At 38.4% G+C, this 22,123-nt stretch overlaps 1 protein-coding gene across 1 annotated transcript in view; it reads left to right on the top strand.

Moving 5' to 3' along the window:
- Positions 1 to 4,441: 4,441 nt before the first annotated feature.
- Gasp (Chitin binding Peritrophin-A domain-containing protein Gasp) overlaps positions 4,442 to 22,123 on the top strand; it is a 38,389-nt gene continuing 20,707 nt past the window's right edge. Inside the window, exon 1 of the mRNA XM_019051029.2 lies at positions 4,442 to 4,572. Within this exon, the coding sequence (XP_018906574.2) occupies positions 4,518 to 4,572 (55 nt within the window). The 5' untranslated portion in view covers positions 4,442 to 4,517. The remainder of the gene's footprint in view (positions 4,573 to 22,123) is intronic.

Raw genomic sequence — 22,123 nt, forward strand, 5'->3', positions numbered from 1 at the left:
CACTATACATTTAGTATTAAGGAGGTATCATCTTTTGAAAATGACGTCATACGCTGCGGTAGTACATCTCATAGTGTCTTCCATTCTCCATGTTGGATCCATCAATTGACGTACTTATGCTGAAAGAGAATATACGAACATGAAGTAAATAAAAAAGAACTATGTTCATGGGGTCTGCGTGCTACACATTTCCTTTTAATATGATATGTATATTTTCACATAGTTCCATTTTACATAAATACTTTCAATTGGACAGCATTTTGCAATTTGGAATTATAAATTATGGCTCTTCCGGAAAAACACTTATGTGCATAGGGAAACGAATGGCACATACGTTGTTTTTAAACTGGGCTAGAATTCATAGTTCCAAATTGCAAAATGTAGTCCAATTAGTGCTCGTCTTTGAATGCGGGCGAGACCAATGTTGAAAAAATATACACCACCGCGGTGGATGACGTCATACTTCATGGTTTTTGAAGAATGATATCTCCGTTATAAATTTAGCCCTGAAAACTTTGTGTTCAGATGGATCTTATTTTTTTCCGAGTTTTATACGCTAAAATAATCAAATCACGAATTTATGACTGGTGCAACTAACTCATTGACTACTAGGCAAGGTAAGAATGATAGAGTCACACGATGTATGAGTTCTCATATCATCTGAATTTTACACTAAGCATGGTAATCGTGTTAATGCTCAAAAATTAACTGATAAAAGCGATTAAGCGTTGTGGTTCATATTAGAGGCAGTATATTCAAATTTTTCACCCACCAAAAAACCGAATCAACGTAGTCTTGAAAATTATCATTTCATAAATAATTAATGTTAGATCCTGCGTGTCTGATGCGTGGTGCGAGAAAACTTGTCAAAGAACTAGACCTAACCCACATTTCAGGAGGGCAAAAGCAAAGCATTCTATAATTTTGGTAAATATATTTACCAGCCATTGCGAGAAAATCATAAACATGTACTTACGTTTGTGATAGTACAGATTTCCTAACGCCTTTCATCTTTTCGAAGAATGGATAGTCATGGTTTTTGTTCAAAATTCCGTTGGATTCATCAGGATTGATCTTTGAAAAACGCGTCAATATTAGTTTTCCCGAAAGAAAATAATCCAAACGAAGGACCCTTCATTTAAAGCCGGTTGGAGTAAACTCCACTCATAAAAATATCTATTGTTTCTGTGGTCTCGAGGGCCGGCAAAGTTGCAACACATTTTAATAATGTATTCTTCGGAAAAATGATAAGGTCGCGTTAAAAAATCAGTACTGATTTACTTTATTGACACAAGCAACGCTGGAATACTCTCCTTTAATACGGTCACACTATTTTAAATTTCTAACCCTTGTCACTTGTAGTGTAATATTCTTTTATAATGTAATGTATTTAAATTGACCAATAAAGGAATCATGAAATAATAATAATAATAAAAAAAAAAAAAAAAAAAATGCTGGAATAAAATCAAGGCGTAAGAGGAACAATGAAACCTTCAGTTATTCTTGCATGTTACCAATACTAAACGAAGTTCATTGCAAGTCCTGGATGCAATTATTCGGGCTCTGTAAATGTCCGTGTTGCATACGTCCGTAAGTGAAGGCGATTTGACTTCAGACACAAACCGCCACACCAGCGGCTCTCGGTGGAGGGAGTCAATGAGAAGAGTCGGATAAAGGAGGGGAATATTTAAAGCTAAATTCGATACTTATATGGAACGTAGAGGTTTTAAATGTGGTTTTACTAATTTATTCGTAAAATTGCCTTCAAAAAGCACCCTACTTAATGAATAATATACAGAAATTAACATCAAAATTTGCAGTTCTAGTCGAAAATTCCTTGTCAAATCTCTGCGAGAGACTCATTTCATTTTACTGCGGGCTTAATTCCGAGGGTCTAAAATGACGAAGTGCCCTCAATTCTTCATTTATGCTTCGAAGACATCTCTTGGACATGAAAAGTTGCTCTAAAAATAATTCTTGGCACATCGCGATATAGAAACTGAAGCATAAAAGATACTCACAATCTACACCTGTATGCAACTATTCGTGCCTGTGCGAGATACCTTCGCAGTATAAGGGATGAATTGAAAGTGGTCTACCAGTTTAGATCCTCGCAGAAAAGCCTGCCGTTGTCGCCGCGGAATGAGTGAAGTGGTGAGTGACTGGGCGATCAAAACGCCTTCACTTGCGTGTGTATGCAACACGGACATCCATAGAGCTCGAATAGTTGCATCCAGGAGTTTAAATGAGTGTTCGTCGCATTTGACACCAAATGGAGACGCTTCGCTTATTCCTCTTGCACTGTAACTTAATTCTAGCGTTGCCTATTGTGCCCAGGAAGCAAAATATTACTGATTTTTATCGCAACATTGTCAATATCCTGAATGATGTTTTGACTGTTAAAACATATAAAAACGTCTTTGACCCAAAATGTGACTTTCTCCCTATCTTTTTTAATCTAAGAAAGACGAATGCGACAAAATCGTAGCATGGTCACTTCAGAAAAACTTTGAGCGCACATCTCAACATATTTGTGTTTTTCTTTCCGCCGAAGAGTCAGAAAACATTCCTGTGAGAAATTACGGCTCAACTACTGAGAAATTACGGCTCAGTTAGGACTCAAAGCTTGAAGAAAGTATGTCTTAAGTTACCGATTGCTTCAGAATAATCGGATCAGGAGTTTTTAAATAACAACTGCTTTCAGGGAGCAGTTTAAGCTTCCCTTAAAAAAGGTTTCCTTCTACCCCTTTAAGAAAATGCATCGATTTATGGCTTAAATGATACTTTGTGGCAAGGTAGCCCCTGCAGAAAATTTCAGCCTCGATTCAAAGATGGTTTTGGTCCAACGGCATTGTAAATTTTATGTAACCTCGCCTTAAAATTAGTATGCCTGAATAGGTACTAAAAATGTCGAATTTATAACTCAGTACCACCAGAATCCGCAATAGGACTCGAGCTTAATATTATGAGAGAGGATTTTCTTGTGAGGAAGTTTCTCTTTAACTACACATCCATCGCTTTTTTGGGTTTCTAAGATAAGGGTCAACATTTTGCAAAACCTCATCTGATCTCAAGAGCACATTTAAAAAGTTTGATGCTAGTGGCTCAGAACGTTTTGAACTTTCTTCGTAACTTAAAGTTCACAGATAGTCATGAATTTAAAAAAAAAATGTGACTGTCTCAAGTCAATTTGTTGAATTTCTTGCAAATTATGAGAAATATTAAAAAAAGTGATAAACGCAGTTAAAAAGAACTGGTTGTTTTCTTAGATTTCCAACAATGCACTAAAATATTCAAAAAAAAAAAAAAAAAACCAGAAATCATTTTCCGAATATTTTCTCTCACTTTAAACCATCCCCTTTTACCTCAGTTAATTGTGCTAATATTTTCATAAAAATGGACTGAACTTACCTGATTTTAAATGTGTTTTTTATTTCTTTGTCAAAATTAAAAAAAAAATCATTACTCATGTGTGCAATATTATTGGAAACCTCAGATAGCCAGAAAAGTAAATATGTACTATCAGCAAACACATTTTAATTTTGAGAACCGCACACAACGATATGGTGCGGCTAAATTAAAAATAGTCTACCCAACGGTTCCTTTTTAGTTTTAGCAACCACCGACCACTGAATAGTAACGTTTATAAAATGTGAGCTAACCTGGACAATTTTTTAGATTGTACGTTTCAGCCTTCAGTAACTCCATCAAAGGAATTAGGGATTTTTTTGAAGTATGTGAAAATATTCGGGCAAGAGAGGAAAATGCCTATAGTTGTTGGAAACATTAAAGAATTATTTTATTTTATTATTTTTTGTCATTGTAACCCTACAGTTTATTGTTTTTACATAAATATCATTCATAGAAAATTAATTTGTATTTCTACATTTTCTATACTTGAGATTTTTAAGAGTTGCTTCAATTTTTTTAAAACTTGTATTTTACAGCAAAATAGCATAAATAAAAGAGGCAAAATGGTGCGGATGTAATTAAGTGCAAGGTTAAAATACCGAGGGAAACATGATTAATTTATTAATTTCTTAATATGACACTGCTTGAGTCCAAGATTTTCCTTTAAATTACGTTTACCCATTTTGAAAAATTTTTCTTTATTTTTATTTTTTCATTTTTAAAATTTCGTTAAAATGCTCGAGGAGATAAGAAGCGTTTATCCTTTGAAAAACTGGAGGTAAGAATATTAAAGCTCTACTTTAGGACAAGAGTTGGTCATGACTAGAAAAATAGTTTGACTTTTTTATGATATGCTCTGCTTTCGTATGGAATTTCGATATGATGAGAGGAAGAGCACGTGCACTTGAATAAGATGCAAGGGAAGAGGGTGCGGATATGGTTAAGGGCAAGGGGAGGTTATGACAAGGTGAATGGTTATTTTTTGGCGGGCTATGGAGTAGGTCAACTCATTGCCGGAGGAGGGCGAGTATATAAGACGACGCAGGCGCTGAAGACGGCTTTAGTCGAGTTATAACTGAGTGAAAGTATCAAGTGAGGTGATCACAATGAATAACTACTTCCTAGCGCACGTTATTAGTTTATTTGCTGTTGTTCATTTCGGTATGTACCAGAATTTTACAGTTTCTTCTTATTTCTCTGATTTGCTTGTCTCCTCCAGTTTTTGTGCTCGATGGATGATGGACCATGTTCTCCTAACGGCTGCATCTCGATTCGCCCGCGTTCCCAGTCAACTTCGCCGCTTGTTATCGTTTATTATATAACCCGCGCTCGCCCCAGTGATGAAATCGTGCTTGAACCCGATCCTGTGTCCCATGTCCCATGTCCCGTATGACATCTGTGAACGGTTCACGGGGTCACCAGCTCCGCTCCTTTCTAGCACTGGATACGACAATGTTCCTCCCTCAGTGTTCCGGTCGAAATTCTCCGACTGGATTTGTGCCACTGGATTAACCAAACACGAGTTCGTATGACACTTTTGCACTTCCGCTTGGCAAAGTACTCACCCGGGTCAACTTCCAAAGCTCCGGTCTTGTCCTCTTAATCATCGCCGCACGCAGCGACTGTGTGACAGTGTGGACGGTTAAAAAGCAGAGTCATTCGTTGTTTTGTTTCATGAAACGGTGGCGTGAATCCATCCCTCGTTCAGTACTGTTTTGGAACACTACCATCACGATGCGTGTGAAGAGTTCAGTGCGACCGAAAGCGTTTTCATCGAGAAAAGTTCGGAGAGCATGGGAAGTGAAATGCTGGGAAACACGAGGGGTATGCTCTACTCTGAAAGGTGTCATTTTTTGCTTGATGAACTATAAATATTTGGAAAATCTATACCAAGATTTAAATATTTATCACCGCCAAGTGCTCCTCCGTATTTTTCTCCTTAAATTTGACAAATTTAATTCATTTAAGTGTCAATTTCATTCTTATGATAATAGGAAAGCTTTAAATAGAATGCAAATGCTTGTCTTTAACGAGTACTTCTGGCCCAATTTTGATGCGAAAAGAATGCTATCGATCTAACCGTAATCGTATTCGACTATTTAAGTTGATCATAAAATCATTAACTCGATCTGTGGTTTTCTTGACTGGTTACTCATCTGCTCTAAATTCAGTATAGAACACGATGAAATCAACCATTATATCTCTTCTCTGCTCCATGTGCTGTGTCTGAGATGAGATGAGTAGTCCCAATTACAGACCTCAAGAAACCAAGTTAACAACCCCAAAAACGAGAAGACAGATTATTATGACGTCATGTATGGTCATATGTCTGATGGGATTAAAAAGGAATGGTCCAATGAAAACTGTTTTCGCACAGTATGCATTACACCCATTGGATTCTACCCGAAAAGCTTCACTCAAAAAAGCTTTACCCTTTTACCCGAAAAACCTCGATACTCAGTCCATATATTCTAAAAGAACTCCCTTAGAATTAAATTTTTAACCTTAATTTAATTGTTATTAGAATACATAGAATATGGCTAGTCTCTCCTCCTCCCTCCCAACTGTCGGACTTAAAGAAAGTACCCATAAACCCTACTTTCCATGCCTATTTCCTAACTTTGCTTCGAAGATGGTACTGAATGAAGAGGTTCTCTCATACCATTAAGGTAGAATAAATTATTCGGATACTCTCTTAATCCCATTTGAGGCATGTGATTGAGTAAGTGACCTTCAAAACTTACAAAACTGTTGTTGTCTCGAGATGGCTCGAATCTTCAAGAAAGCCCGGCATTTAGGATCAGATTTATGTGTTTCATAATCTAAAATTTGGCCGGCCATGAACCCGCTTACTCAATCAAAACTGTGGATTTATTTTTGATTTAAACCATATTTAGAGATGCCACGTTTTATTGCTCAATATTGTCATCGTTGTGAGGGCGTAACCTGCCCCTCGGCAAGAGTGCACATGTTATTAACCTAACAGCGGCGCGATAGATCGATATATCGAATGAACTTGATCGATAAATCCCTATGTTGGCGATGTAATCAATCAATCAAGGTCATTCGATAACGATTCGATAATGAACCCGCAGCTCCAACTGTCATTAAAACAAAGCTAATTGGTGCGCAGGTGTATTTCAGCTCATTCGAGGGCAGATTGTTAAATTATAGCGACATAAATCTCAAAATCACAGTTGAAATTTAAGAGAGAAAATGAAGACCCCTTCTACATAAAATTTTAAGATGTTCCTGGAAGCTACCTTGAGTTGAAGGTATTAATATACATAAGGAAGTCTCAAAAAAAGGTTTTTATTCAATGTAATTTCTTACTACGTCTTGAAATTTCGGTCTCAGCATACCTTATCTTTTCCTGAGTGATATCTAATGTAATATTCTTGCAGAATGAATGTAAGTTGCCTCTGATGGAAATTGTTTAAAATAAATCTTTGGAAATCCTCATATTAGAGGAATACATCGCGCGCTATGGCTGAAAACAAACAAGCTTTGTCAGTTTAACTCGAAATTTAGGAATTACTACCGGGAGGTAGTGTTTTTTTTTTTTTATGAGTAAGATAAAAGAACGATGATTTTTGAGCGATGAAAACTCGGATTAAGTCTCATTTATTGGCAACATTGCATTAAGTTGGAAAATGTTCGTCTTAATTGAATGACTGTGTCCTATTACTTCTTACCTATATGATCAGGGAAACTCGAAGAAAATGTTATGTGGGGCCACAGTGGTGTCATGTTACGTACAAGTATGATGCGTGTTGACGCACAGAAAAACTTAGTTTTTAAAAAATCTCTAAACGTATATTGTACACTTAAGTACATTGCTATCTTGCGAGTTTTGAACAGAGGGTGACATATGTCAAGGCACTTGATGAGGCGTTATTCTTCGGTTTTGCATATTACCATCCGTCACTTTACCCCTATAGTATTCCGAATTATTATCAGTCAACTATTTTCCGAGCCATGAAATCTTGAAGAAATACTAATCGATATAAATCGAACTTTCTGATGTATCATCATATACTATCCCATCAATATCGATTCAGATGTTTTGATTAATTCTACATTCAAACCTGACAACGAATTTCTCCACGCGGAATCTATTTTGCAGAGAATAGGTAAAACATTATCTTGAGGCGTTTTTGCCCCTCCTACACTGAAGAAAAAAGTTCGGTCGCACGTACCAAAGTTCGGTGTTCCGCATCATCCCATGGTTTGTCAAACTGAATTTTCGGTTTATCAAACTGAATTTGTGCGGTAAAGTGAACTAACTGACGAACGAAGTTTGGTTATATATGGCGAACGTTTGGCTACACGAACTGAAAGTTCAGTTTGACGAACCGAATATTTGGGATGATATGAAACATCGAACGTTCAGTTCACATGACCGAATTTATTTTTTTTTCAGTGTAGATTTTACCCATTGTCAATGGAATATACTGCAAGGGTATACCTAAAGTTTTCACACCGATTCGATTAAAAAAAATCTCCTGGCGTAATAAATTATTCATCGGTATTATCATTGATTTTCAGTAAGATATTCAGCTCCATCGTGCAACGTTGGGGCGTCGCGTCGTATAAAAAAAGCAAAAATGCGGACGAGTCCTGCATTTTGTCTTGCAGTTTATTGGCAAATAATTTCGCTGGGATGACGCATGATTTGCCGTCCGGTGCCTGATGGCTGTTGCCTGATGTCCGATGCTTGATGACCGCGTCCTCCGCCACGCATAGCAAATGAATTGCGTGTTTATGTCTCCACCCCACTCGCCGCCTCGGCTGCCCATTTCTCTTAAGCCGGAGGACTAACATTTTGTAACCGATCTCAACTTTTAAACTTTTGTGCCAAATCTTTGGGTTTCAGTGACGCAATCCCGGGCTTCAATCGCGTACGTAGGTTCGCTTCAGCTCTGAAAAACGCCGCATATTTTAGATCCACCGTTGTCGCGATGCCTTCCGACCATTAATCTCCGTATCTGGGTTAAGTGCTCGGTAAGGCACCGCTCTCGAAGACGGTGCCTGACGAGACCAGTTGCAGAAGGTGCCGCGCCGCGGTCGTACGAAATGCAATTGCAGATCACTAAACCTTCATTTTTGAATGGGATGGACAAATCTTTGAGAATAAATTGAGAATTTGCATGCAAAGTTTTCATCGCTTCATTTAAAAGTGCTTAAAAATCTGATTTCGCAGTATTTTCTATGATATTTTTCTGATATGGGAAATGGTAGATTTAAAAGTGAGAAAATGCACCGCTTAGTGCGACGTCATCTGGCTGCATTAGTGCATTTCCCACTTAAGCGCATGTATTTCAGCAGATTAGATCATTTTGTCATATCTTATCCAAAAATTGTTCAATTCATGAGCCAAGGGTATCCTCGCGTTCACTTCACTCAGTAGTTTCCACTTGAACACGAAATTCATCAAATTTTAGACACCTGCAAATTCTCTACTGCAGATCAATAAACCTTCATTTTTAAAAGGAATGGAAAACTCTCCAAACATTTTGCTGACAATTTATTTGGACCCCGTTAAGTAGAAAGGAACCAAGCCACATCAGCTATTGCTAAATTTAATGAAGCAGTTTAATGTTTAACGAGAAAATAGTTGTGCGGATTTTGTGCAAATCTCAGTGAGTTTTCTGCGTGGTCAATAGGATGACAAATTCCTCCTACTTTTTTACTTTATCAAAGCGACGGATATAGTATGAATGGGACCTAGTCAAGTAAGCTGTGTTTTAAAGTTCGAGAGGAGAGAATAAAATAGCATGTAAAGAAGAGATAATTCTGCATCATTTGGACCAATAAACATGCGACAATTCAAGAAAATGATCCCACGGTAACATTGCAAATCATAAACGAATCAGTGACTCGTGGTTATTTTTGAGAAGAATGTCGGTTTTAGAAATAGCTAAAATAATATGCAAGAAAGTTGTCAAAGCGCACACGTGGAATGCACTGAACTGTTTTTTCAGGGGACAGATCTATTTTTGAGAGATTTATTGTCATTTAGCGCCCCTTTTAGGTTTTGCGCACTCAAAAATTTATCTTTCAGGGGAGACCGAGACAAGATCAGAGTGGTGACATTTTTATTCAGGTGCAAATCTGCGCGGTGCAACAGATTTGCTCACTTGCTACTCGCAAGGCATGGGATTAACGTTGTTTTTGTGATTTTTGTCTCGAGGACAAACCATAATCGTTCAACTTTTCTTATAGCAAATATCTGTGATCATTTTTTTCAGAACGGTTCTTACCTTTTTCTACCTCCTGATCCTCCGAAAATGTTGTTTATTTCATCTCATGATTTAATGCATTTTTCATCGGTATTGTACATACAAGTCGCTTTACAGCACTCCCTCGCGCTCTACGACTCCTAACCTCCACTGCTCTCTCGGTATTGTAAAAAGTGAAAAAGTCATGACGGTGCGAGACACAAGTTTCCGTGTGAGGGTATTTCGGCGGGTAACTGTCAAAACTGTGTTATCTTCAAATTTCGCGATAAGTGTAGGGTCTTGCTTACACTGATCAAGATATGGCAAATATGTAAGGGGTGTCTCTCCCTTGTGTTACGTGTAGTACTTATAAAAATCAGATTTTCGGAAGAATAGAGTAGGTCGGACTGTTGGATTTAAAGCTTTTTGTCAAAGTTGGGTTAGGAAAAGGCTTTATAAGCTCTGTGACTTACCTACTTTAATTTAGTTTCTTAAAAATGTCATTATTCAAAGTAAATATTGAAACAACTGGAGGTTTCAAAGGCCTAAAAAAGCTGACACCTTGTTTAAGACCCAAATAATTAATGAAAAATTTAATTTGAAGAAAAAGATCAATTGCACTCATCATGTGTCGGTGATTGAACCAATACATTCATTTGATTGCAGAATTCCAAAATTTCCGTTCTTTCTTGATTTTTCACCAGAGTTATTTATGAATATTTTAGTGTCAAATATTTAGAGGATTCATTTAGATTGTTAATGAATATTCGATCAAAATTTCAAACTAAAAACAAATAATTTTGTTCTCTTCAAATAAATAAATATAGGCAGAAAATGTGTAACGCCAAAACTGATAACCATCTTCTTTGTAACATAGTTTATACTTATTGTACATTTTTCATGAAAATTTGGGAAAATATGCAGAACAATCACCTGTACAGTATATTTAAACAAAATCTACCACAGATTGACCTAGAGGATTACTCTCCGATGGCGAGTAAATGTTTCTGAGTGTATCACTGGGAAAAAAAACACATTGGATCTAGAGTCCAGACTCTTAAAAATATCGACAAGAAAAAATACTCTTGATTCAATCAGATCTAAGCTTAAATCAAGAAGCAAGCTTCTTAATTTGAGCGGATTTCCTTTTGAATCAAGAGTCCTTTTTCTTGTCAATGTTTTCATGAGTCTGGACTCTAGATCCAATGTGTTTTTTTTCCAGTGATCGGGAGGGAACGGAACAACTGTGGAATCGATATTCCGTAAAAAGTCTTTGGGCAAGTTTGTTCAAAATGGGAACTGGGACACAATTCGGACCGACGGTCGTGCATAAATAAAAGGCGAGAGTGACTGTTTTGTTAAGCTACCTCATAGTTTGGAGAGGCATTGCAACACGGGCAGGTTTTATAAAGATAATTTACGCAACGGATTTATCAAATGACCAGCCCCACCGCGCCGCGCCGCCCGCAGTAAAACTTTTGTGTCTATATTGCCGGTGTTTGCCCTTGCTTCAACTTAACCAAAATTTGAATTTATATTTACGTACACGTAGAATCTCACATGTGACGAGACATATCCTTAGATGTTACATTGTGCATTTTGAATTTTACGAGTCTTTTGTTCTAGACGAGGCAATTTTGTGGGAGGTGGAGTAGTTCGTTGTTTATTACCGGTAATGGAGAATTGGCATGCAAATTTTTTATTGCTTCATTTGAAAGTGCTTTAAGAGCTGATTTTATAGTATTTTTTGTTATTTTTTTCCGATAAGGGAAACAGTATAAAAATAGATTTAAAAGTGAAAAAATGCAACGCCTAGTGACGTCACCTGGCGGCATCCCCCATTTAAACATATGTATTTCAACAGAATAGATAATTGTGTCATATCTTCTCCAATAATCGTTCAATTCATGAACCAAGGGTATCCTCGTGTTCAGTTCACTAAGTAGTTTCCTCTTCAACACGTTTCATCGAATTCCAGACACCTGCAAATTCTCAATTTGTCGTATAGCCGGCGTGAAAAGTTGAGGATGAAGAACCGGCGTGGGTAACAAAACTGTTTTTTGAGATAATGACAATCTTATGGTGATGACCAAGTGGTGGTTGCTCAGGATGCGGAAGATGCGGCATACATGGCGGAAGAACGCTCATTTACTAAAACCTCTGGCAATCTTTGTTTGATATTGGACTCTGAAGATTGGCATTGACACTCTTTGTGTTAGAGGGTTGGCTACTCTTTTAAGCCCTAAGAGCTCAATATTTTGACATGCTAGTACTATCCTTATATGGGTACCTTAGTTACGCGGGGCAGCTACGCGGTCCAACTTCACTTCGACGGTGAAACTACCAAACCACGTATCTCGTTTGCGGTGTTTAAAAATCTACGCTCACATTTTATTTTTTTGAAGTAGACCAAATCAATATCATTCCTTGAAATTTTCACGGAATTTTCTCCGCACAAAGAGGAAAAATCACAGAAATTTTCAAGACTGGATGTTAAGTAGTTTTTCATTTAAAAAATAAAGTATGGCAGGAAGTCTGCGACGTCGCAAACCGAGATACGTGGTTTGGTAGTTTCACCGTCGACTTGCAATGATTATAACGGTCCCGAATCCGAATTGGAGCTCGATTTTTCTCGATTCTAGAAAAGCTCGAGCAACGGATGTCAGGGCTGAGAAGACAGGAAGACGGGGGCCCACGTAGACAGGGGGTTATGCAAGCCTTTCATAAAGTGAGGTGTGCAGTGCGGTGGTGGTGTGTGGTGCGCCGCGTTACGGCGTGAATGAATCAATGGTTCATCATCATGATTGTCATAATTGTTTCAGTCAATGCACCCACCGACTTCGAACGACTTCGGACGACAACGACCGACAACGGCTCCCCTCCCCCCCTCCAATGTTTCCTCGCGTGTGCTCGCGCTTGTTCGTGCAACGTTGCCCCACCGTTGCCGCACAGTGCATCGAGTCAATAGGAGAGGCTGGACAAAATTCGGAAAATTTAAACGCTTATAACTCCATTTGTACAAAACTTTGGGGTTCTAAAAGTAGTTTCATTGATTTTCTCGTGAAATTTGCTTCTTGAGGCACCCCTTGAAATTTAAAATGTTGCAAAATAAACATCAAAATTTGCAGTTTTAGTTAAATACCTCATGGCCGACCTTTCTAATTGACTCGATCCACTGTGCGCTGGCACAACACCCAATAAAATCGTAGATTCAAACTTCAGGGGCTAAATTTTTGTCCGGTAAAATTACCCTTTCCCAGACAGAATAAGAGCGTAATTACATTCCTAACTTGCAAAATTTCCACTCTCGAATTGTGAAAAAGAGTTAAAGGGAGAAATGGTACCCCAATAAATTAGGTTACAAACCCAAATGTTGCGTTACTGCCGCATCCTGAGTTGGGAGTCTACCACAATTGGACCGAGTTTATCAGAAAGGAACCACTCCACATCAAGTTGAAACTGAGAAAAAAGGTTTGAAGTTTTAATCCTCCATGAGACTCAATGTAGAAAGTGAAATTTAACCCCTATTTTCACAAACTAATATTTTTTTTTCGGCTTTGAATTTTTGGCAGAAGAAAATATACAACTCGAAGAACTCAAAAACATTCTTAACTCAATTTTTTTCGAAAATGTGGGTTGGTTCCTTTCTGATGAACTCGGTCCAATCAGTTGGAAATGTTCATAGCATCCAAAAAATTGGGGTAGTACCACCTCGGAAACGTCGTCCGGACATATAATTGGACTACATTTTGCAATTTGGAACTATAGATTTTGGTTCTTCTGGAAAAACACTCATGTGCGTAGGGAAACTAAGGGCACATAAATTTATTTTTTTTAAACCGGGCTAGAATTTATAGTTCCAAATTGCAAAATGAGGCCCAATTAAGTAAGGAAAGATCGAGTTTTTAAATTTTAGCGATTTCATTCCAAATTTAAGTGCACTTTCCTTGCTTTTTAGCATTATTTTCATTATCATAGTACTACATGTTTAGATGGGTAACCCCCAATACATTTCTCCCGTGGTTGAGGAGAGTATTTGCCTCCCCGTGGGAATGTACTGCGTCAAAATGTGGATTTTATGAGAGAAGTGACAGGTACGATCTCCCATTTTATGAGGAGAGTTAGGATATAATAACCAATGTAACCCTGAGCTAGAAAAAGCATAGGTTCTTACCCACCCCTCTCCTTCCATCCACAACAGACGAACTTAAACGAACAATGTTCTTTGGTTCTCTCAAGAACTTAGCGATAGTGTATGCATGACAAGAAAATGTCCCTAAGGTCAATGAACCGGTTACGATTCGCACGTCGATTCGCAATCGAACAGCGTTAAATGAAGGAAGCCTACGTTTCGATGTGAGCTTTCAAGCGCATGAAACCACATTATTACTGAGTCTATAATGTCAAAATGGAGATGGACTCCTTCCGTTGAAGGTTGTCCAATTGTAGCGAGTTATGTCTTTACGCTCTCACCTCGAAGGATGTTTAGCATTGAATTCTTTGCTCGGTAGGAACACATACGGTCATAGACTCGGCCGAACACACGTGGTAGAAATCATATTAAGTTCGATTGATCAGATATGAAAGAAATCGCAATAATTCATAGTTACTGCATCCAAATATAAGCTTGTGCAGAAGGACACTGCTTACAAAGCATGGCAGTATAACTAATGAATTGAAGGAGCATTTATATTCATGTGCGAGTCGGTGTTAGATCAGAGAAAAAACCCTGTTGTTCTTCAAGAAAATTACTGTCGCCTAGTTCGGTTGCTAGGACACGGAAAAAAGTGTTTGGAGTTATCCTTCAAACTGTAGTGCTACTCCAATTTGTTGGATGATGTGGACATTTCCAATTAATTGTAGTGGTACCGCAACATTTGGGTCAGGAATCTAATTTATTGGGGTAGCACCGCGAGTAATTGGGTAACTACCACAATTAATTGGAAATGCCTGTATCATCCGCAACAACCCCTACCACTTTTCTCCCGGTGAACCTCAAGCTTTTTTCTCTATTTAGTCACTGTTCTGTCATTAGTTTTCGATTTTCGCTAATTGTTCTCGCATTGAGCTGTTCTTTGTCAAATTATTCTCGCCAACTTTCCATAAGGTCTTCATCTTCGTGATCTAGCTGATATAAATCGAAGTTTTCTCCATAAAAAAAATATTTAAGAGACGCATCCCCTCTCTGTGCTTGATCTGGAGACGCACCTTCACGCGTGACACACCGACCCAGAGAGTACCTGTATACTGGAGAGTATTGTCATCGCAATCCTTTTACTACAGAAAAAGTGTGCGGTTCTCCGATTGGTCGGCTATCATGGAGCCTCAAAATTGGACCAATGTAAACAAACCCCAGCCCCTCCGCTCCTAGTTTGGCCCAACGTAAACAAACAAGATGGCGGCAAAGTTCTACATAGTTCTTGACGTGATTTTGCGTGTGACAGACATTTATTTATATCCAACTTCTGAATTGAGTTAGGATCGAACTTTGATGAATATTTTTGCTGAAAATTAAGCTTTGAGTGTGATTATCATTCATTTCTCAGCCGATAATACGTATTCCTCTGGGTTCGGTTTGTTCACATTGGTCCAACTTTGGAGCTCCATGATAACCTAAAACTGATGAACGAATCAGAGAGCGGCACAGCGATGGCAATACTCTCCCGTATACAGGTAGATACTCTAAGGCGAGCTGCATGGACCTAGAGTACCTTTATAGACAGAGTATGGCCATTCGTATCTTTTTACTACAGGAAAACTGTGCCGCTTTTTGATTGGTCAACGAGTTTTTAGGCTTCATGATGCTCTTACGGCCGTAAATAAACAAACAAGATGGTGGCTCATCGTAACATCGATAAGAAGCTAAAATTTTACAAAAATTTCAATTATACGGCAGTAACAATTAAAACTAGCATGTCTACGAATAACACTTGAAAAAACACATGAAAACACTATCAAATCGCCTTTCGCCTTTATCACAGGAGGATGTAAGATGTGCACAGAGACAAGAGACCCTCCACTAGTAACTTGGCCATGGTGGAAGCTTTTACTTTCGGGACTTCAGCATTCTACTGTTGACTTACCTACATGGTTGATGTTCAACAACGTGTTGGCAGTTTCGTTTTGCAAACAAGCCGAAAATGGCCGACGTTTGGGAAAGTTGTTTGGCTTATGACGTCATCCGAAGCTCATCATCGACCATGTAGGTAAGTCAACAGCCGAAAATAGGGTGATGACTGTTGCTCGCTCATAATTGTCCATAAGGAATTGTTGAAACCCCGAAAGTAAAAGCTTCCACCTGTCGCTAGGAGGCCAGTGGAGGGTCTCTTGTCTATGGATGTGCATAACCTCAAACTTGCTTGCTGATAACAGCCATCTTGTTTGTTTTTTACGGCCGTAAGAACATCGTGTCAGCCTGTTTTCTCGCGACCAATGAAAAACCGGCACAGAAATGGCCACACTCTACCTGTAAAGGTACTCTACATGGACCATGCCGCTTTTACGCAGCGCTAAGTGCGTATGTTACTGACTATTTTTTTCGCGTATGACCAAAGATTGCAAAGAGATAAGGACGGGTAAGGAATGACAGCGGATGAAAAACGGCAACTTGGTATTCGTGCACGGCATGCTACGCCGCGGCCGCTCGGCACTTAAGAGGCACTACGCTTCAGCATAAGCGCGGAGCACCCATTAATTAGATAATAATTAAACTGCGCTACGAATAGCTCGCACTCCACATACTCCGAGATCCGAGAGCTCCTAATCGCCCGTCGTTCCAGCCTCCCCTCCGCTCACAACCTTCCACTTTCGCTGATCTAGACTGATCTCAATCCGCGCTTCGTTGCCGTTGAGTGTTTTTAATTCTTTAAGTGTCTTGCCCACCTTTTAACAGGGACCGACTTTTGTTCTGCCGTGCTAAGGAAAAACGCCGCATGAACCTTCAGGCGTCGCCATTTTTCCTTTGGTAAATCACGAATTTCCGGGAAAGTTGTAAATATTTTTCCTCCAATTTTTCAGATAATTTTTTCGGCACTTCCACCTGAAGTTCCTGAAAATTTCAAGGAAAATTATTCATAACTTTCTTCTATAATAACTATTTTATGAGGAGAAATTTGGCAACTCTTGAATGCTCATACGACGTTCCTCCTTAGCATGGCTGCGTTGGTCTTTCAACCGCACTAAAATATACTTAGGACGAGTCTTGATAGCACTTTAGTCCGACTTAGCGCTTCTGATTGGCGCTTCTGATTGGTGCGGTTTGGACTATTCGATAAATGTTTCATCTCCGTGTGAGAGAGCCGACAAATTTCGGCCCCAGGGGGTTCCAAAGGGTTTGGCTCATCAACGTAATTTTTAGCACTCTTGATCGTTGGCCAGAGGTAGAAGTTCGAGTCCTGAATGAGCCCCTTTGAGGCCTGCAATTCGAATGTGAGCAAGTCGCTATAAGGACAAGCTCAGTCTTCTGTCAGAAACCTACTGCCGTGCTCAGGGAGAACTCCGCTTGAACCTCCAGAAGTTGCCATATTTCATCCGCTAAACTATGAATTTTCAAGGAGAGTGTCTGGTATTTTTCTTCAAAAATTTCAGAAAATTTTGTACAACATTTAATCTAAAATATCTGAAAATTTTAAGGGAAAATATACATAACTTACCTCGAAAATACATGTTTTATTCGGCAACTCTTGCATTTTCTTGCGGCATTTTCCTGAGCAAAAATTTTCGGTTCATCCACGTATTTTTCAGCCCCCTCATTGGCCGGCCAGCAGTGCAAGTTCGAGTCATAAATGAGCCCCTTTGAAGCGTCCAATTTGATGTGGGCACGGCGCTATTAGGACAAGCATAGTCTTCTGTTAGAGACCTATAAAAGGATGGTATACGACCAATTTTGATCGCCGAAAGCTGCTATGGAACAAGAGAGGTATAGCAGGGTAGCGCTCCCTCCATTCTACAATGAACTGTAATGAAAAGTCGAAAGAATGAAACCTCACTTTCGATTTGAATGAGTCAGCCCAATATATTTAAAATATATAAAGAATGTGCTTATGTTTTTAGTAACAAGACGTAGGAGGTCGAGCACAAGATGAAAAAAATACACTAAAAAAAATTAGCATCTATGCTAGAGGCGTTGATTAAATGGCGGTGATGAGCTGCTATACCTGTGGATAGGATTAATCAGCAAAAAAGGTTTTGACGTCGAATAAAGAATCGCTATATCATCTATTCGTTACTGAAAATACTGAAAAGTTTCGTCGGAAAATCTGTTGTGTTATTATTTGTGTTTTTTGGACTTGTTTGAGGAATAGTAAATGTGTTTTCTTTGATTACCATACGGTGTCAACTAACCGAATCGTCCCGGAGCCTTGAGATAGATATGAGGAGTTGAGGCATAAATCTGAGCCTGCGACGCATCGTTGCCCGGATCATTTACATGTCGCGTGGATTAGAGGGAGAAAGATGAGAGAAAAATGAAGATCAAGAACACAGAACTGTGTTAGTAGCCTCTCAGTTTTATTCTGTCAGCGACTCAAGGAAAACTGGTTTCGAGACATGATGCAAGGTTAAATAACTTGCGCTTTTTCGAGTTTCTAGAACGAAACTATCTTCGCATTGCTCGCTTTTCTACCGAGCGCTCCAGTGCCCTTTGAGACCAAAAGAATCTAATCAGGGGATAATGGGCTACTGGCAACACCTAGGATCTTCTATTCGACACTTCGGTTACCACTGTTTCTTAAATTTTTTTAAATTCCTCTGTCGATGTAAAAGCTTAAAAGCGGCTCCCTTGGATGATTTTCTAGTTTTTCAGAGCTTAAAAAATCTATCTCACATTGAACACCGTGTATGAAACCAGCTGTCACCTTCCTTAAAAGGCGAAAAATGCATATTTGCACCAACGAGAATAAAACAATTTCACCGGAGTGGTCAGTGAACAGAAACAGAATAACTTTTGCTGGCATTGTGTGAGTTTCGGCGTTGTAATCATCAATTGTAATTGAATGTGCATAATTAAGAATTTTAAAAAGCTAAAAGTCGGTATATCTTGCTGCATGAATCGAACGCTTTCCGACATTGGACACATACATACCGGTCTTTGATTTAGCTCAGGTCCACGTCCACTTGGGCGTTGCCCCATGTCCTGCATTTTATGACCGTGAGGTGCGCAGCGTGGTTTTCGAATTTGCCGCCATTTCCGGAAAAAGGCTGTGCGCTCAGGGGCTGGCATGACCCTGATTAAAGGAAGCAAATCAAGTTGTTTAGGTTACGAGGAATCACTGCAGGGCACAGAGTGGGGCCGCTGTTGAGTCACAAGTCTAATTCCTCGTTGATGTGGTCGACTTTATTGAGAGACTGCCCTTTCCATTCAATGCTGCAATGCTGAAAAATGAGCAGGAACTACTTCGCTATCGTTGGTCCGCGACCGACACTGACTCATGTTGGCAGGTTGTTACGAGGAATTCCTTCTTCGGTGGCCTTTTCTTTCCATGAGTTCTAGATTAAAGTGCTGTTTCTCAAAGGTTAACTTTTCTCACATTACGTACAAGTTTTCTGTCTCGTGCTCTTTCAAGGGTAAACTTTTAAATTTCCTCCCTTTCTTTCGCGCACAGCCGAATTTGAAAAATCAACTGATTGTTTCATTAGGAAGTCTTTGTGAGAATGCTGTCTTGGTGATCTGATTATACGTGTAAAGTAATTGTATTTTGACTAAAAAATACCAAAATTAACTCAATGTATGACCATATGAATTTTCATGTGTGAAAACTTCTAATTTGTGTTCTTTAATCCTAGTCTGCCTGAGCCTCTGAACCAACAAGAAAGCCTGAGCGGGGTCAATTTGACCCCAGCTGAAAATCAATTAGTTAGCTATGTTTTTTCATGTTTTTATTTAATATCAGTGCACTAACCTTACAGGCCTTAACCATAAAGCATATCTAAGTTTTAAAAAACACGGCGCAGGGTATGCAACCATTTTATCATACACATGTTGCCATGTTGTTCTCAGCATGAGAAAAAAAAATCATAGGGCTACTAAATACTGAAAACGAGAAAAATCTGAAAATTTTTGCTTGTTTTATAAGTTTCTGAAAAAAATTAAAAAGAGAAAAATGAATACACCTTCAAAGTGAGCTTCTGTGATGCTAAATGGTAAAATATATGTTATAAGGATATCTGACCCCGCTCAGGCTTTCTAGGGGTACTCGTGAATTTTTTGATCTCTCATGCACATTTTTTTTTTTTTTTTTTTTTTTTTCCCCTTCAAAATCGTGTTCCTAGATGTTTTTGTAGAGCTATTTGTGAAGGACAAAAAATTTCGTGCATACCACGAGAAATGGCAAAGAGTTGAAACTCCCGTGGGGTCAATCTGACCCCACTCAGGCAGACTAGGGTTAATCATGGTAAAGGCAAGTTATTTTTTTTAAACAATTCCGAGACATCGATGACACATATCTAATAGTCATATCTGTCTAGACCCACCTTTATACACTTGCGCAGCGAGTAAAGAAATTCATGTAGTACTATCTTGAGATGACGACACCAATAATTATACGAAAATTTTAAGTACCAAAGCGCATGGGCGGTTGTCATTCCGACGGTTAACATTTCCACCCGCGCGTTAAAGTCTTTTTTCGTTGACTCGTAAAACTTTAAGTGGAAGACCAACGACTGCGGCATCTTTTGTGCGAGGTCAACCAGAGATATTAGCACTCATTTTAATGTTGAAATCGCATTCTTAGCAAGCTCATATATTCTGTATGAGTATAAGGTCCCATGTAAGTAGAGCGCGACTTTTTTAAATTATTAAGGCTCACCTATTCTGATTTGATGCTTAATTTTATTATGGACACAAGTGGAGCAGAGTATGAACTTAAAAATTAGAGTAAATGAATTTACATCGTGAAAAACGGGCGTCCAAAGCACCTCAATTTTGAGATTTCTAACAATTCCAACACAAAATTGCAGCCGGTACTTTGCAAGTCTATGTTCGTTGTCACTATATAAAAAACCAATGCTGAGAAGATGCGTTCACGTTACCGAGGACTTCTGAGCTTAAGCTTCTATAAATAAAAACATACACAAAACCAAGTGGAAGAAAACATACGTATTTGCTTATTTCTTGTTAAATGTTTTATTTAATACGAAATTACACAGTTTTGAAGTTAGTTCTCAATTTAAAGAGGGGATACTCTAAGTGATGATTCGAGCCAACTCTATCACTCATAAGATTCGTTGAATAGAATGACCAAGTTGAAAGTGAAAAAAGTGGGTGGAATCATTCACCGGTGAATGTGCTTCTCCTGAAAGGAAGTTGTGAAAGATGTGAGAACACAATCAAGTCTTTGAATGGGGTAAAACGTTATTGAAGTTTATCAATTACAATATATTACGCGCTAGGTCTCTGTAATCTATGATCTGACCTTGGATGATCTGATTTACTCCATGGGAGGATAGTTCGATGGCTCGCTTTGTCTTCTCTTGAACTTACGGGTGAGTCGCGTGAGAGTTGCCTCTTCATTTAGGTTGTTGTCAAATTTCTCTGAAAATGATTTCAAGCTCTGAGTACTACTTATTATATTGTGTGAGCGTTAATAATAATTACAAAATGGTATTCAGATTCTATTATTGAAAAATTATCGACATCATTTTGAAAAAGAATCTAACTACACATAAATATGAAAGTATGATAAACGTTTTGTAATTTCATAAATGTAAAGTTCAATTAAATCCTTCCTGTGACATAATGAGCCACCAAAAAATTGTTTATACACATTGAGACCATTGACTATACCCAACCCTCTTTGAGGCAGGTGCTACCAGCTAGGATATGGAGGATTGCTAAACTTGTGATGGTGCATCCCTCATACGGCACTTTAATTGATTAAATTAAAGTAGTTGTAAGAGTATTTTCCGGGTTTCTAAGATTAAACATTTGAATTTGACACGAGGCGTTTGACAATTTTCGCTTTCATGATGCTATGGAGGTGCTTTTAAACAAACATTACTTACAATCGAAACTTTACCTACTAGGCCTCCCAAAAGAACGTATATTTAATGAGCTACTACGTATAAAGCCCTGAGATTCTGTAGACTGATGTACAAATCGTATTCTGGAGGAAAATAAGTTAAACGTAGTCTCGAATTCAACTAGTCATGAAGATTTTTCTGTAAAAAATTAAAAGTCAAAAATGCATTTCGTCACATTTTTCCCTTAAAATTCAGTCGGATTGAATTTTCAAACTCCTTTTTTCGGTTGAAACTTGACGCTACCCGGTATGTTTCTATTAAATCCTATTCAAACGACATAAAATGAAAGAGCTGTGTAAAATTAAGTCCTATTCTGGAGAAAATAAGTTTAAAACAGTCTCGAATTCAACTAGTTGTGCCGATTTTTTTATAAAAAATTGAATGTCAAGAAAAGATATTCTTCAAAATTTTTACTTTAAATTAAGTCTTACGTTGGATTGAATTTTCAAACTCCTTTCATTCGGTAGAAACTT

Source organism: Bemisia tabaci, chromosome 5 (assembly GCF_918797505.1).
Source record: "Bemisia tabaci chromosome 5, PGI_BMITA_v3".
NCBI lineage: Eukaryota > Metazoa > Arthropoda > Insecta > Hemiptera > Aleyrodidae > Bemisia > Bemisia tabaci.